The 12,383-nt window shown below is 37.4% G+C and overlaps 1 protein-coding gene across 2 annotated transcripts; it reads left to right on the top strand.

Moving 5' to 3' along the window:
• The first annotated feature begins 224 nt into the window (after positions 1 to 224).
• On the top strand, positions 225 to 10,908 carry LOC124182375 (tyrosine-protein phosphatase 69D). 2 transcript variants are annotated; one of them, XM_046569538.1, is made up of 11 exons: positions 225 to 563; positions 2,219 to 2,530; positions 3,763 to 4,350; positions 4,546 to 4,842; positions 5,037 to 5,302; positions 5,379 to 6,036; positions 6,120 to 6,360; positions 7,114 to 8,113; positions 8,687 to 8,974; positions 9,065 to 9,493; positions 9,609 to 10,908. In XM_046569538.1, the coding sequence occupies exons 1-11, from the start codon at positions 479 to 481 to the stop codon at positions 9,687 to 9,689; spliced, it is 4,245 nt and encodes a 1,414-aa protein (XP_046425494.1). In that variant the 5' UTR covers positions 225 to 478; the 3' UTR covers positions 9,690 to 10,908. The 2 variants fall into 2 exon arrangements, with proteins under 2 accessions (XP_046425494.1, XP_046425493.1); XM_046569537.1 differs by having other exon boundaries at positions 7,102 to 8,113.
• Positions 10,909 to 12,383: the final 1,475 nt, after the last annotated feature.

The following is a 12,383-nucleotide window of genomic DNA, read 5'->3' as shown; positions in this document are numbered from 1 at the left end:
CGTAATCGACGCTGAATAAGCCGACCGCCGACGTTACACCCAAAGGTAATATTGCTTACTGCCGGTAAGGTAGTTTTCGGACAAACCAAAATCGTTATCCATGAGACCATGAACGAAGCGAAAAAAATAGCTGGTAAGTGAACGACAAGTTGTACCAATATGCCGGTAGATGGCGTTCACGAATTCCCGAGCCGTACCATAATAAAATTTTAGTAACATCCGAACGTCTCGGCCACTCGGCAATGCTCGAGGTCTCAACAACGCTGTTGAGCGATTTGAGTTGACACTTGATAGTAATCGTATAGAGTTTTAGAATAACGAAAATAAGTGAAAAAGTGAGGGATGCGGTGGTAGGTGAAACGTGACGAGTGTAACTGGAGTTTTGTTCTGTCGAAAAATGCCCGTATATCCTGGCTTGTGAGGATATAGTTAAATGGTGACAGAACGAGAGAGGAGCCCGGCCGCATAGACGGACGCCATGTTACGAAGCCAAGCCCCGACAATGAAGATATCCTCCCTCTTCGTTTGTTTCCTATTAGCTTACACCAGCTCCGAAAATCCTGGTACGTAAAAACAATAGAATGCAACGCACGGTTCGACCCTAAATGGCTCTGGAATTTCGAATCCCTCCAGGCGGCGGGTGAGAAATCCGAAAAAAAAAGACTCGCGATTTCTCAACCCCGCTACTGTTGCGTCGTATCTATGTGCCTGCGTACGGACGTGATTCACCGAATACAAACCGCAGGCGACGTTTAAAAATAAATACGTACCGCATATCGTTATACGTACACGGATATGCTGTAATAGACGCGATTCGAGCATACGTCATACAATTATGGCTCGAAACCGCAACGCGAAAGCCGGAAGCTTATTGCACGCGCCCCTGCATTTTCAACCCGGTACTTTTCAATCCGCCGACACGATAAACACGTGATCATACCGATTTCACCCTATCTTCTCCTATCAAATATTCCCTCCCGCCGCCTATCGCATCTTTGAGCCGCATCGTGAACACACGTGCGTTAAACAATCGAGCGGCGAAATTCGCAATATTCAATTCACCTCATATATCTTAGATATTGGACAGTCGGATGATTATTCATTCATTCAGACACAGACACCAATGTTGAGACTGTCAATTCTGCCTGATCCAGATGCACAGATCATTATGCAAATAAAGTTAACTTAAACAAAATTATCTAGGTATAGATACCGATATTTGACAGTCTGCGGACACAAATATATGAATACTTTCAAAATTATCTAGATGCAGATACAGATATTTAAAATTATCTATGGTGAATACAAATCACATGTACTTGCAAAAGTGTATTTAGTTTATACCGATCAGGAATATCTGCAAAGAAAATTATTTAGATAGCTAATCTGATATACTTTTGAAATAAAATGAATTTTGAGAAGATGTTTTAGAGTATTGAATAGTTTCTCAATTCTTACTACTATCGATCTATTATCAATTCGGTTGAAAGAAATAATGAACAAAAGCAATTTTTCGTCTACATACGAATTGAGGTATATACTAAGCATTTGCGTATATAGAAACAAATAAAAGATGAAAAATTTTTGTATACACTATTATATCGATTGTGACGAATGCTTGGATATCTACGTTTCGGTTTTCATGTTTTTTATCTTGTGAAATACAGTCTTTCGCGATAAACTTGCCTCGGCATTTCCCACTTCCTGCGTCTCATCTGCTCCTCCTTTTTCATTGCATACAGTTGACGTAATATGCGAGTACATCAACAGACTGAGGCATTAACTTATAACATTAACTTATACAGTCATCATGACAATATCCATGAATTTTTCAAATTGTTCATGCTCAGAGCGTGTCTAACTATATATTCGTCACATGAAATCTTGACTACCGTTGACGTACTTCAGTTAAAACACAAACTGGAACAATCTAGTATCAATCAGTTTTTTTTTTTTTTATCATCGAATTATTATTAACCTCGACGTATGAATGAAAATATTTTATTGGGAACGTTTCGAGGTGATAATTATTCACTACAGAATTTTTATTATTGTGAAATTTAATATCTAACGTCAGTTTTCACTTTTGGGTTTATTGAGCTCAAATAAAATCGCTTCAAGCTTCTTAATAGCCGCAGGATTTTGCGTCCCATGCTTAGATTCCACTCGAGTTCTATTTCTATTCGCATTGTTTTATGAAAAAATTAATTATTTTCAGTCAACAATTCGAACTCTTCAGACTTAAAAAATGAATCTCAGGAAACGGCATCACCGATTAATATAACGGTCTCTCAACCAGAGGAGTACATAGAAGCAGGAACAACGCCCTCCTTGACTTGCAAATCAAAGGTGCAGGGATACGTTTGGTGGACAAAGGATGGAGGAAACTTGACATTGCCGATAAATTCATCGGACGAAAGCTTGTGGCAAATCAAAAAGGCCAGCGGAAACGATACTGGAAATTACACATGTGTCGCTCAAACTCTGGCAGGGAATCTTCACAATGAGACGAGATACATAAGAGTAGTAGGTGAGGAAATTGACAGAGAATGTGGTCCATTATTTGTTCGGAAAAATATGTGTAGGTTTAGAGATAAGAAACCCTGGAGATCGATGTCATTCAAATTACAAGCTGCTACGTTTTTTTTTCTGAGGAAAAGAACATCGAGAGTTGATTTATAGGTTTAAAAAACATGCAGAGTAAAGAAACAATCATAATATGTGGTATTAAGAGAAACTACAATCTTCTTAGGAAAAAGGTGCCTCGCGATCTGTGGACGTTGATTGCCTGTATTTCTTTTTATTCTTACATTATTTGATTGAATTGAGGAATTTTTCACTTTCTCATATTTTCATATAACGCTTGATACATGAACACTTACTCAGTTGTTTTCATTCACAAGCAAGAGAATCAGCAATCATGTTTTCCTTGTTTTGTAATGTGGTCAGATAGCCGAACGGTTTGTGACGAACGTAATCCAGATAAGCTGGAATAAAAAAGTTGATTAGCTCTGTGAAACTTTACAAAGAGCAATAAATTAATGCTATAAAACTGCTATGACAAAATGAATGCTTTAATTTTTTCCATAATTACGATTTTCAAGTTTTTGTTCAAAATTTCTGTTAGAAGATCGATTCATTGGGATCGTTCTCTTTACTTTTTTGCTACTGTACAATGATTTCATGATGAGTTTTGAAAGTCTCGAAAGAGTTCGACAATCATTACAGCAGGAAGTTGAAATAAACCAGTGATCGTTTTGTCATTGGATTCTTAATCTATAAAACTCGCACGCAGATGCTGGTTAATCTTTCCTCTGGGAAATGAGGCTGAAGTTAGTAACGTTATTGTAATGATTAACGTTTTGGAAAGTAGTTATTTCACAGTTGCAGGAATGTATGAAACTCAGTAAATCATAAAAAGGAAAATTGTATACTGATATTTTGAAAACTTGACTAGTTCAAAGTCACTATAAACTTGCAAATTAATCATTTTCCCGCGATGTTTCATTACGACAACGTTATTAACTTTAGCCTCATTCTAGGAAGTGATCAACTGTTTTTCTGATAATTAGGCAGCATAGAACGTTATAAGTTTTCAAATGTAAAGGAAGCACAGATAGTTCAGAACTGAAAGAATGAATCACCAGTAATGAAACTTACTGGTTAATCTTGTATTAAAAAATTAATGGTCATAGATTGATGTGTTTTACATGTAGAAGTATCACCCAAGTAAGAGTCTAATTAAATATTTTGCATTTCAAGAGCGTGCCAAGATAATGGGAGGGCATCCGGTACGTGTTAAAACAGGCGAACCGGCAGTACTTTCGTGCTACATCGAAGGATATCCACTGTCAAATTTTACTTGGATGAAGATCAGCGGCGATGAGATAAGCAAGAACATGCCCACCCAGGATTTCGAGTGGAATGGAATATACCGTGAAATGATCGTTAACTTCACCAAAGTTAGCTCGAAACATAACGGTACTTACGAGTGCAGTGCAAAAGGCGCTGAACCGGATAATTATGTTAAGAATCAGACATCGCTGACGGTGACCGATGTTCCCCAAGTCTATATCAACACTGTAAAAGCAGTTGGGGCACACAGAGTGTTTTTGAATTGGACCATAAACGACCGTAACGATCCTGTGAAAGAATATACAATTCAATACAAAAAAAGTGACGCGAAAGAGTGGCATTTTAACAGGGAGCCTATCGACGGCAGTAAGACTAGCTATGTTCTTACAAATCTAGATAACAACACTGACTATGAGTTCAAGATTGAAGCCACTAATACGATTGGCCGCTCACCTCCAAACTATTATGAAGACTCGGTTAGAACATTGGAACAAGGTAAATGGCTCGGTAACGAGCGAATTGCACGCTGATGAATAAGCTTTTCTCAGTTTTACCTGTTTGTACTAAATACTTTTTTCTTCACCTGTCCCAAGTCAAACGGAAAAGTTCTTATAATTATGGGATACTTTATTTAAATACGAAAGGTCAAAAGTTGATGTAAGATTATTTACAAAAAATTTGTATTCACAGATCCTGTATTCGTTCCGAATGTCGTGTACCAGGGGGTAACCTCTGATTCTATACAGATTACGTGGGATCAGCCCGGAAAAGAGTTGCAAGACCATTTCCATTACTACAAACTGATTTCAATTTGTCTAACTGATAATCGCAAAAAAGAAGCATGTTTATGGAATCAAACGAATAAGTATGTTTTTTCAGACCTTGTTCCTAGGACTAATTACACATTTTCGGTTGTCGCCTGCAACTCGTACACAAATGAATGTGGGAACTGGAGTACCCCACTGCAAGTTGAGACGGATGACGGAGGTATCATTAAAACCATTCATTAGTCAGCGAGAGTATGTGTTTTTCAATGAATGTCATTTCTGACATATTTTTTCTATCTCACATACAAAACTATCGATGCAATTTGTTTGACGAACTGAGTCGTCTAGAGACTGGTTTGAGAAAAGCAACGAATAATGAAATTCGAGGATTGACAATTTCTGAATATTTTTCAGTACCTAGTCCACCACAGAACGTCTCTGTGATCTGCGAATATAGCAACACGAGTAATTCAGGTAACGTTTACGTAACGTGGGCGTTTCCAGTCGAACCAAATGGCGTGATAACACGATTCAGTGTACAACTTAACAGCTCAGCTTGCTATAAAAACGATTCAGGCATTATGGGTTGTGAAAATGTCGAAGTAACTCCCGTGAACATAGATGTGAAGAAGAATATGACAAAGAAATTTGAGGGCCTCTTACCAAATACTAATTACACGGTATGCCGTTTATACACATGTGCTTTATTTTGTCTGGAAAAAATCTTTGTCCATGCCTAATCAAGCAATGTTCTAGGTTTCTGTGAACGCTGAAACCAAACTTGGCAAAATTCGGCCAGGCAAATTCACCATCGATAATTGTTCAATGCCCATAGCAGTTCCGAGCAAAGATAACATGAACAAGGTGGCAAGTTGGAAGAAAATTGATATCGGTGACCAACACTTGTTCCAGCTAAAATTGCGAAGAATATCTGAGCGTAACGGGCCGATATGCTGCTACAGAATATTTGTTGTTAAGCTTGCTCCTAATCAGAAAGTCAGAGATTTGATTGAACCGAGAAACCTCGATGTCGATACCTATCAAAAAGTCTACACGTCTCGTTCGGGCGGCGTTTATCTGGCCGACATGTTCGATTCGGACAGTATATCGACGACAATTTTTATCGGTGACGATAAAATTTCAGATGAAAACAAGAATTGCCATTATTGCGTTGGACTGAAGCCGAAAACCTTTCAGTCTGTATTGAATCTAGCCAATCAGCCGCCGTCTACTGATACTGAAAATATTACAAGCCAAACGGTGGATCCTGCGGTAAGCGACGCGTCGACAGGTTTACGGAGAAGAAGAGAGAATAATCCGTATACAAGCATTAATTACAACGGAGAAACGTATCTACCCGAGGACGGTCCCTTGGACAAGGAATCAAATTATACTGCGTTTATCGAAATTATAGGTAAGGTGAATAAACTCGCTGCTAGAAAATACTGAAATGTCTGTATATCTATAACATTATTTACGCACTCTTCTTTGTTTCAGTTAATGGTAGTGAACCTGGACAATTTTTACCCGCCTACAGCAACTACCTGAATCCACATGTAGTTGGATCGTATTATCCGGTACCGGACTCGCCGGAGGACCTTGGACTGATGATGCAAATTTGCGTCGCTGTATTGATAATTGTTATCATTATTCTAATGGGCATGTGTGTACTTCACAAATATTTGAAACACGCGCGTCAAGGCGGAGAGGAAATAATCAGTCTGAGAAACAGTTTCAGGTGAGCATTTCCTGAAAAAAAGGAATGTTTGGGAGCATAGTTATATTATGTTATCAAAGGGTGTGCGCTCTTCTAAAAAGTTTTGAAAACCGCAAATATGGGAATTTTGCTAGATACTTGCAATCGTTCTCTGAAATCGCGCGAAATATGTTCCATCTATAATTTAAAGATTCTGAAGTCTAAATTTTTCATAAACCTTCATAATATTTCTCACGTGTTACGTTTGCTCAAATATTTCCTAACTTGAAATTTCACTTACTGTGCTCGTTCTTTTATCAATATTTTCTTACATAGACGATAATAATAATAATAGTTCCAGTTACTAGTCATCAAGACCTCTTGTTTTTCATTAATGAACCATTCAATTCTATTGTCTTCAAAAATACAGAATTCGTGTTGTGAAATGTGATTTGGCAAAGAAAAATGTCAAAGAAGAACCGGAATTTCGCTCAGAGAAATAAGGAAGTCATGGAACTTTTGAAACCAAAAAAAATAACCACCATATCACAATTCTTTTGTCTACACAACATAATTTTGCAAACGTACCAGAAAACATCAACGATTGTTAATAATACCCGGAATTAGTGAATTACCTGTTACCAAGTAAATCGAAACACATTCCACGAAAATAATAAGAAATAAAAATTGACGGCCATAATCGACTATATCTAGCTTTGCTAATTAACCAAATGAAATTCTCCATAAGAAGACCAACTTCTAATTGATGCCTCCTTTTGTCAGGCATCTATGCAGAACCCTAAGAGGAAGGCACCAGCTCGTAGCGTCAAATCCACCGGACATGCCACCGATATCACGAGCCGATCTTCTCCAGGCCTACATAGACCGCCACCGTGATTCGGACTATGGTTTTCAGCACGAATTTGAGCTGCTTCCAGACAGGTTCGCAGACCGTACAACGCGGGCTTCGGAGGCTCGTGAGAACCTGTACAAAAACCGCTATCCGGACATAAAGTGCTACGACCAAACGCGGGTGCGTTTGGTGCAGGTTGATGGTATCTGCGGGTCAGATTACATTAACGCGAACTTTGTACTCGGCTACAAAGAGCGAAAGAAGTTCATCTGTGCCCAGGGGCCGATGGAAAACACCGTTTGCGACTACTGGAGAATGATATGGGAGCAGCATCTGGAGCTCGTGCTGATGCTGACGAATCTCGAGGAGTACTCGAAGACAAAGTGCGCTAAGTACTGGCCTGACAAAAGCGAGTCAAGAAGCTTCGGTGACATCACCGTCGAACACGTCAGGGAGAGACCGTATTCCGACTACGTCGTGAGAGAATTGAAAATGACGCGGACGGGGGAAAGAGATTCGAGGATAATCATTCAGTACCACTTTTTGGTGTGGAAAGATTTCATGGCACCTGAACACCCACATGCCATTCTCAGGTTCATCAAGAGGGTCAACGAGGCTTATTCTCTGGAAAAGGGTCCAATCCTGGTACACTGCAGTGCTGGCGTTGGGAGGACCGGGACTCTCGTTGCATTGGACTCGCTGCTGCAACAGCTCGCCGACGAGGGACAAGTGTCGATATTCAACACTGTCTGCGACCTTAGACATCAAAGGAACTTCTTGGTGCAGTCCCTTAAACAGTACATATTCGTCTATCGGGCGCTTATGGAGATGGCACAGTTCGGCGACACTGAAATACCTGCTGCCCAGCTCAAAAATCATGTTGAAAAACTTCGACAGCGAGACAATGGCAAGGATAAAACAAAGATGGAGGAGGAATACGATGTAAGTAGAACATTCTCATTTTCATGGTGTCACGTGACCGATTTCTGAGTATTTACGAGAATCGGGATAATTTTTTCATGAAATTTCGTATCGATGTGGAATCTTTCGTAAAATCATCGTGCTATTCTTAGAAAGTGCATTTTTCTAAGCTAAAGCTCAATAAATATCGTACGGATTTTTCATGTATTTATTTCGTCGCGAGACGGACTTTGAGGTTATACTTTGAGCAAATTACTTCAGTGGCGCCGTGGCGTGTGAGCGGCAAAATTTAGCAACTGTTGGGGGATTGTGATAAATAAATCATAGAAATTAAGGTTTGACAAGTATTTGAAACCACTAACTGATACAAACTGTCCTTTCATATTGTAACACAGTGAATAGAAGAGAAATTACAGAAAATTCTATGTAGAAATTGATAATTACCTCGGTAAGTTGCTCAGTCTGAGATGGCGCTCAGATCGCGATTTGAAAGTACTTGCGCAGTATATATTTTGTAAATTATTCAATTATTAATTCACATGATTATTTATCAATCATTATGCCTAAGACATCTTCAATCATCTTCGTTTTCAGAAAATAAGCTCCATGCTGGAAGATAGAAAATCGTTTTCTGTCGGCGGCGGTGATGAGAATAGAATAAAGAACAGAAACGACCTCGTCATACCATATGACAGAAATCGCGTTATACTGACGCCGGTACCAGGACGCGAACATAGCACGTATATAAACGCTTCGTTCATTGAGGGATACGACAATTCTGAGTCATTTATTATAACTCAGGATCCGCTAGAATCTACAATACCAGATTTCTGGCGAATGATTTCCGAACAATGCGCATCGACGATAGTCATGCTCTCCGATGTGAGTTATTCCTCCCTGCCCCTTTTTTTTCCACGAAACATTTTCACTCATATCATAAATTTTACTCTGACTTCTTTGTGTATCACATAGCTCAGCGACGGACCCCGCAAATGTCCACGATACTGGTCCGACGATGAGGTGGCGTACGATCACATAAAGGTGAGGTACATACAGAGCGAGAGTTGTCCGTACTACACAAGACGAGAGCTTTGTATAATTAATGAAAAAACGGACGAGAATATGATCGTGACGCAGTACCATTACCATGGATGGCCCACCGTCGAAGGGGAGGTACCCGAAGTCACGAGAGGCTTGATCGAATTGGTTGATCAGACAATATCTAATGATGTAGAATCCGGAGGTCCATTGGTCGTTCATTGCCACTGCGGATCGGACAGAAGCTCGATGTTTGTCGCCCTTAGCATTTTAGTACAACAATTACGAACGGAACGAAGGGTGGACATTTTTACAACGACAAAAAAGCTCCGCTCTCAGAGACACGGAATGATCGGCTCATTTGTAAGTAAAAATTAGACAGAAAACTATGCCCTTCTTAACATATTCCTGAATTATGATGCATGCAATTTGCGAGCTGTTGTCGCGGATCTGAAAGATCGAAATATCTGTTTTTCAGGCTCAGTACGAGTTCCTGCATCGAGCAATCGTCAACTACTCGGACCTTCACAATCTGGGGGAAGACGAGGCAGCATCTTAATGAAGATAGATCTGAGGCCTAGAAGAGATAAGGTGTGTGTGTGTAACGGATTGAGTGTGAATCCGTTCATAAAGTTTGTTGAATTTTTTTTTTTTTTTTTCTTTAATTTTCTACGACGAGTGACTTAACTATTTTTCTTCCAAAGAAAAACGATAGTTGTAACTGAAAGATTCTCAGTGATTTGGTGAAAAAAAAAAAAAACAAACAAACATAAACAAAGGATAATGATAAATCAGAATATTTAAAACATTTTGACCAAGTGTAATCTAACAATTATAAACAATAACGGCGCCATCGCTCTGAGCGATTTGCAATTTTCGTCGCATTGGTATAACCAAAGAAATCAAGATACAAGACAAAACAAACAATATGAATAAAAGATTATTATTATTATTATTGGATCGTGCGAAGGTATCAATTTAATAATAAAAACCTACTCTAACCAATCGCCAATGTTACATATCGCAATTTAGATTCATCTTCCTTCCTTTACCATTAAATATCAAAATAATTTAAACAACCTATAGAGCGTCTTGCATAGAAATGAGATTTCAATTCTCCACTTTTTGTCTTGTCATTTCCCAATCTCTGCTATTTTAATTTTTTAATTTTCGTTTTGCTCTTTCCGACTTCTTTGAAAAGAAATGTTTAAAAACAGATTCTGACGCGTGTGTAACTTGAAATGATGGTTAGGTAGAAAAAGACAAATGTTGATTGACAAATCTAAAACCTGGCCCAGTATTCTTCGTTACATTTCCATTAACGTGTATTAACTATCGTAATGACTAGAAAAGAACATACTCCTATGATTAACAGCGTAATATGAATAACGACAATTTTTTGTGTATAGATATAAAAAAATATATATATACGTATATTATATATTATTTCGTCTCTACTTTTTTATTATCTATTATTTTTATTTTTTTTTCCTTTCATACTACGCAAAGACTGATGACGATAATCGAATACATGCAGTTTAATGTTTCACAAAATTGCACACGCAATTAAAACAAAAAATATATAAATATATTACTTTAATTTGTTTATATTTCGAATTTCATGTCTCGAAAAAATTCTTTACACAAAGAAACGTGAAAAGGAAAGAGCAGGAACATGGAAAAAAAAAAAAAAATCCAATCTGATTAATTATTAGTAGATCATTACTTTGTCACAGAAAATTCTGTAAAACAGCGACTGAAAATTTCTACCGATGTTTTAGTGAGATTAATTTTCTACTCCAATATACTTACGAATCTCGATAACGCGTCGTTTGCACCCTGAGACTTTGCAACAAAGTCATAATATAATAATAATAATAATAATAATAATATAAATATAAATAATGATGATGATAATAATAATAATTTTAATAGTAGTAATAACGAGGTAACATCTAAGCCGAAGAGGATATAAATAAGGAGGGGACATTTTTTGTTTCAACGTGCTCGTATTCTTTTGAAAGTGTTTACAATCTTCTATATTACCTTCTTTTTTTTCTATTTACTACCTTTTATTTTTCCAAGTTCTAGTCAAGGTAAGCCAAGACAGAAGCGGCCAAGCCCCCTATTTCTTTTGAAATAGACAATCAAATTGATCTGACTTGTATCAATCAATCATGTTCTCTCAAATAATATTATCTAGGTGTATTATTATGTTTTCTTAATTATATGTACTGTGTGGAGGCAGTAGCCCCTTTCTCACCGATAAACAGATTCACATCGTAACCCTGTTGTATGTTTGTTACTTAAGGATTTAAATAATTATATAATTTAATTAGTGAGCATATATTATTTCGTAGTAAGTTGAAATAATTAACCTGCTCTGGGCATCATAATTAACTGTTCAGTTGCATTTTAAAAATGTTACACGCATCACTGCTATTGATTATTGTCATTACGTATGATGCAGATATCTGTTACTGAGATAAAACAACACAAGTAATTGATAGATAGATACATACACAATATAGTAATTATAGTTAACGAATCAAACCTGGAAGTATTGATTTTATTGTCTTTAGCGTTTTTCTAATTTATCTACCTTGTTTTCGTTTTTCCCTTATCTCTGTCTCTCTCTCTCTCTCTCTTCTCATTTTTTCCCAAATAACATGCAAAACTCCACACTCATGTCTAACCATACATTCTCATCATCTATCCAATTACCTCTTCTGTCTACTTTGAGTCCGGTTGTAAGTGCACTAAAGTGAATATCAAGTCCGATCATAAATTTAAGCTTGTAGATAAAACGTGCGTGTTTGTTGAATACTGTTGATAGATCATGTTTTATTTTTCTATTTAATCGTTTTCGTTTTTTTTTTCTTTCTTTGAGTCCTGCAACTGCTTCTCGTGCGCGTTATTAATCATTAAAAGGCTTGTTGTCTAAAATCGCATTGTTGTTGTGTACTTGATAGGCAATTGATTGAGTAAATCAATGAATATAAATAATAAGCCTCTTAGAAGGTATCTAAGATAATACAATAATTAACGCGAATTGTTCGATGAGAATAGTAGAATTAATTAAGTAAATATCTTTTACCGGTGATATTGTTTCTCGAAATTGGTAGCATCGATAACATGATCTTTTTTTTTGCTATTGTAACAACTGACAAACTCTCCAGGTATTCAGAAGGAACGAAATAACGGCAGCATGAAAACAAACCGAAACTTTTTTTTCGATTGGCCAGATAATCTA

This window comes from Neodiprion fabricii, chromosome 5 (assembly GCF_021155785.1).
Source record: "Neodiprion fabricii isolate iyNeoFabr1 chromosome 5, iyNeoFabr1.1, whole genome shotgun sequence".
NCBI lineage: Eukaryota > Metazoa > Arthropoda > Insecta > Hymenoptera > Diprionidae > Neodiprion > Neodiprion fabricii.
The sequence above is the reverse complement of the archived record's forward strand: the minus strand, read 5'-3'. Positions and strand labels throughout refer to the sequence as shown.

What these genes read in the sequence shown, in the direction of transcription:
- LOC124182375 (XM_046569537.1), top strand. Translation starts at nt 479, where the DNA reads ATGTTACGAAGCCAAGCCCCGACAATGAAGATATCCTCCCTCTTCGTT. An exon ending in AGTCTGAGAAACAGTTTCAG is followed by an intron (nt 6,361 to 7,101) that starts GTGAGCATTTCC and finishes TCCTTTTGTCAG; the next exon opens with GCATCTATGCAGAACCCTAA. An exon ending in AGATGGAGGAGGAATACGAT is followed by an intron (nt 8,114 to 8,686) that starts GTAAGTAGAACA and finishes CTTCGTTTTCAG; the next exon opens with AAAATAAGCTCCATGCTGGA.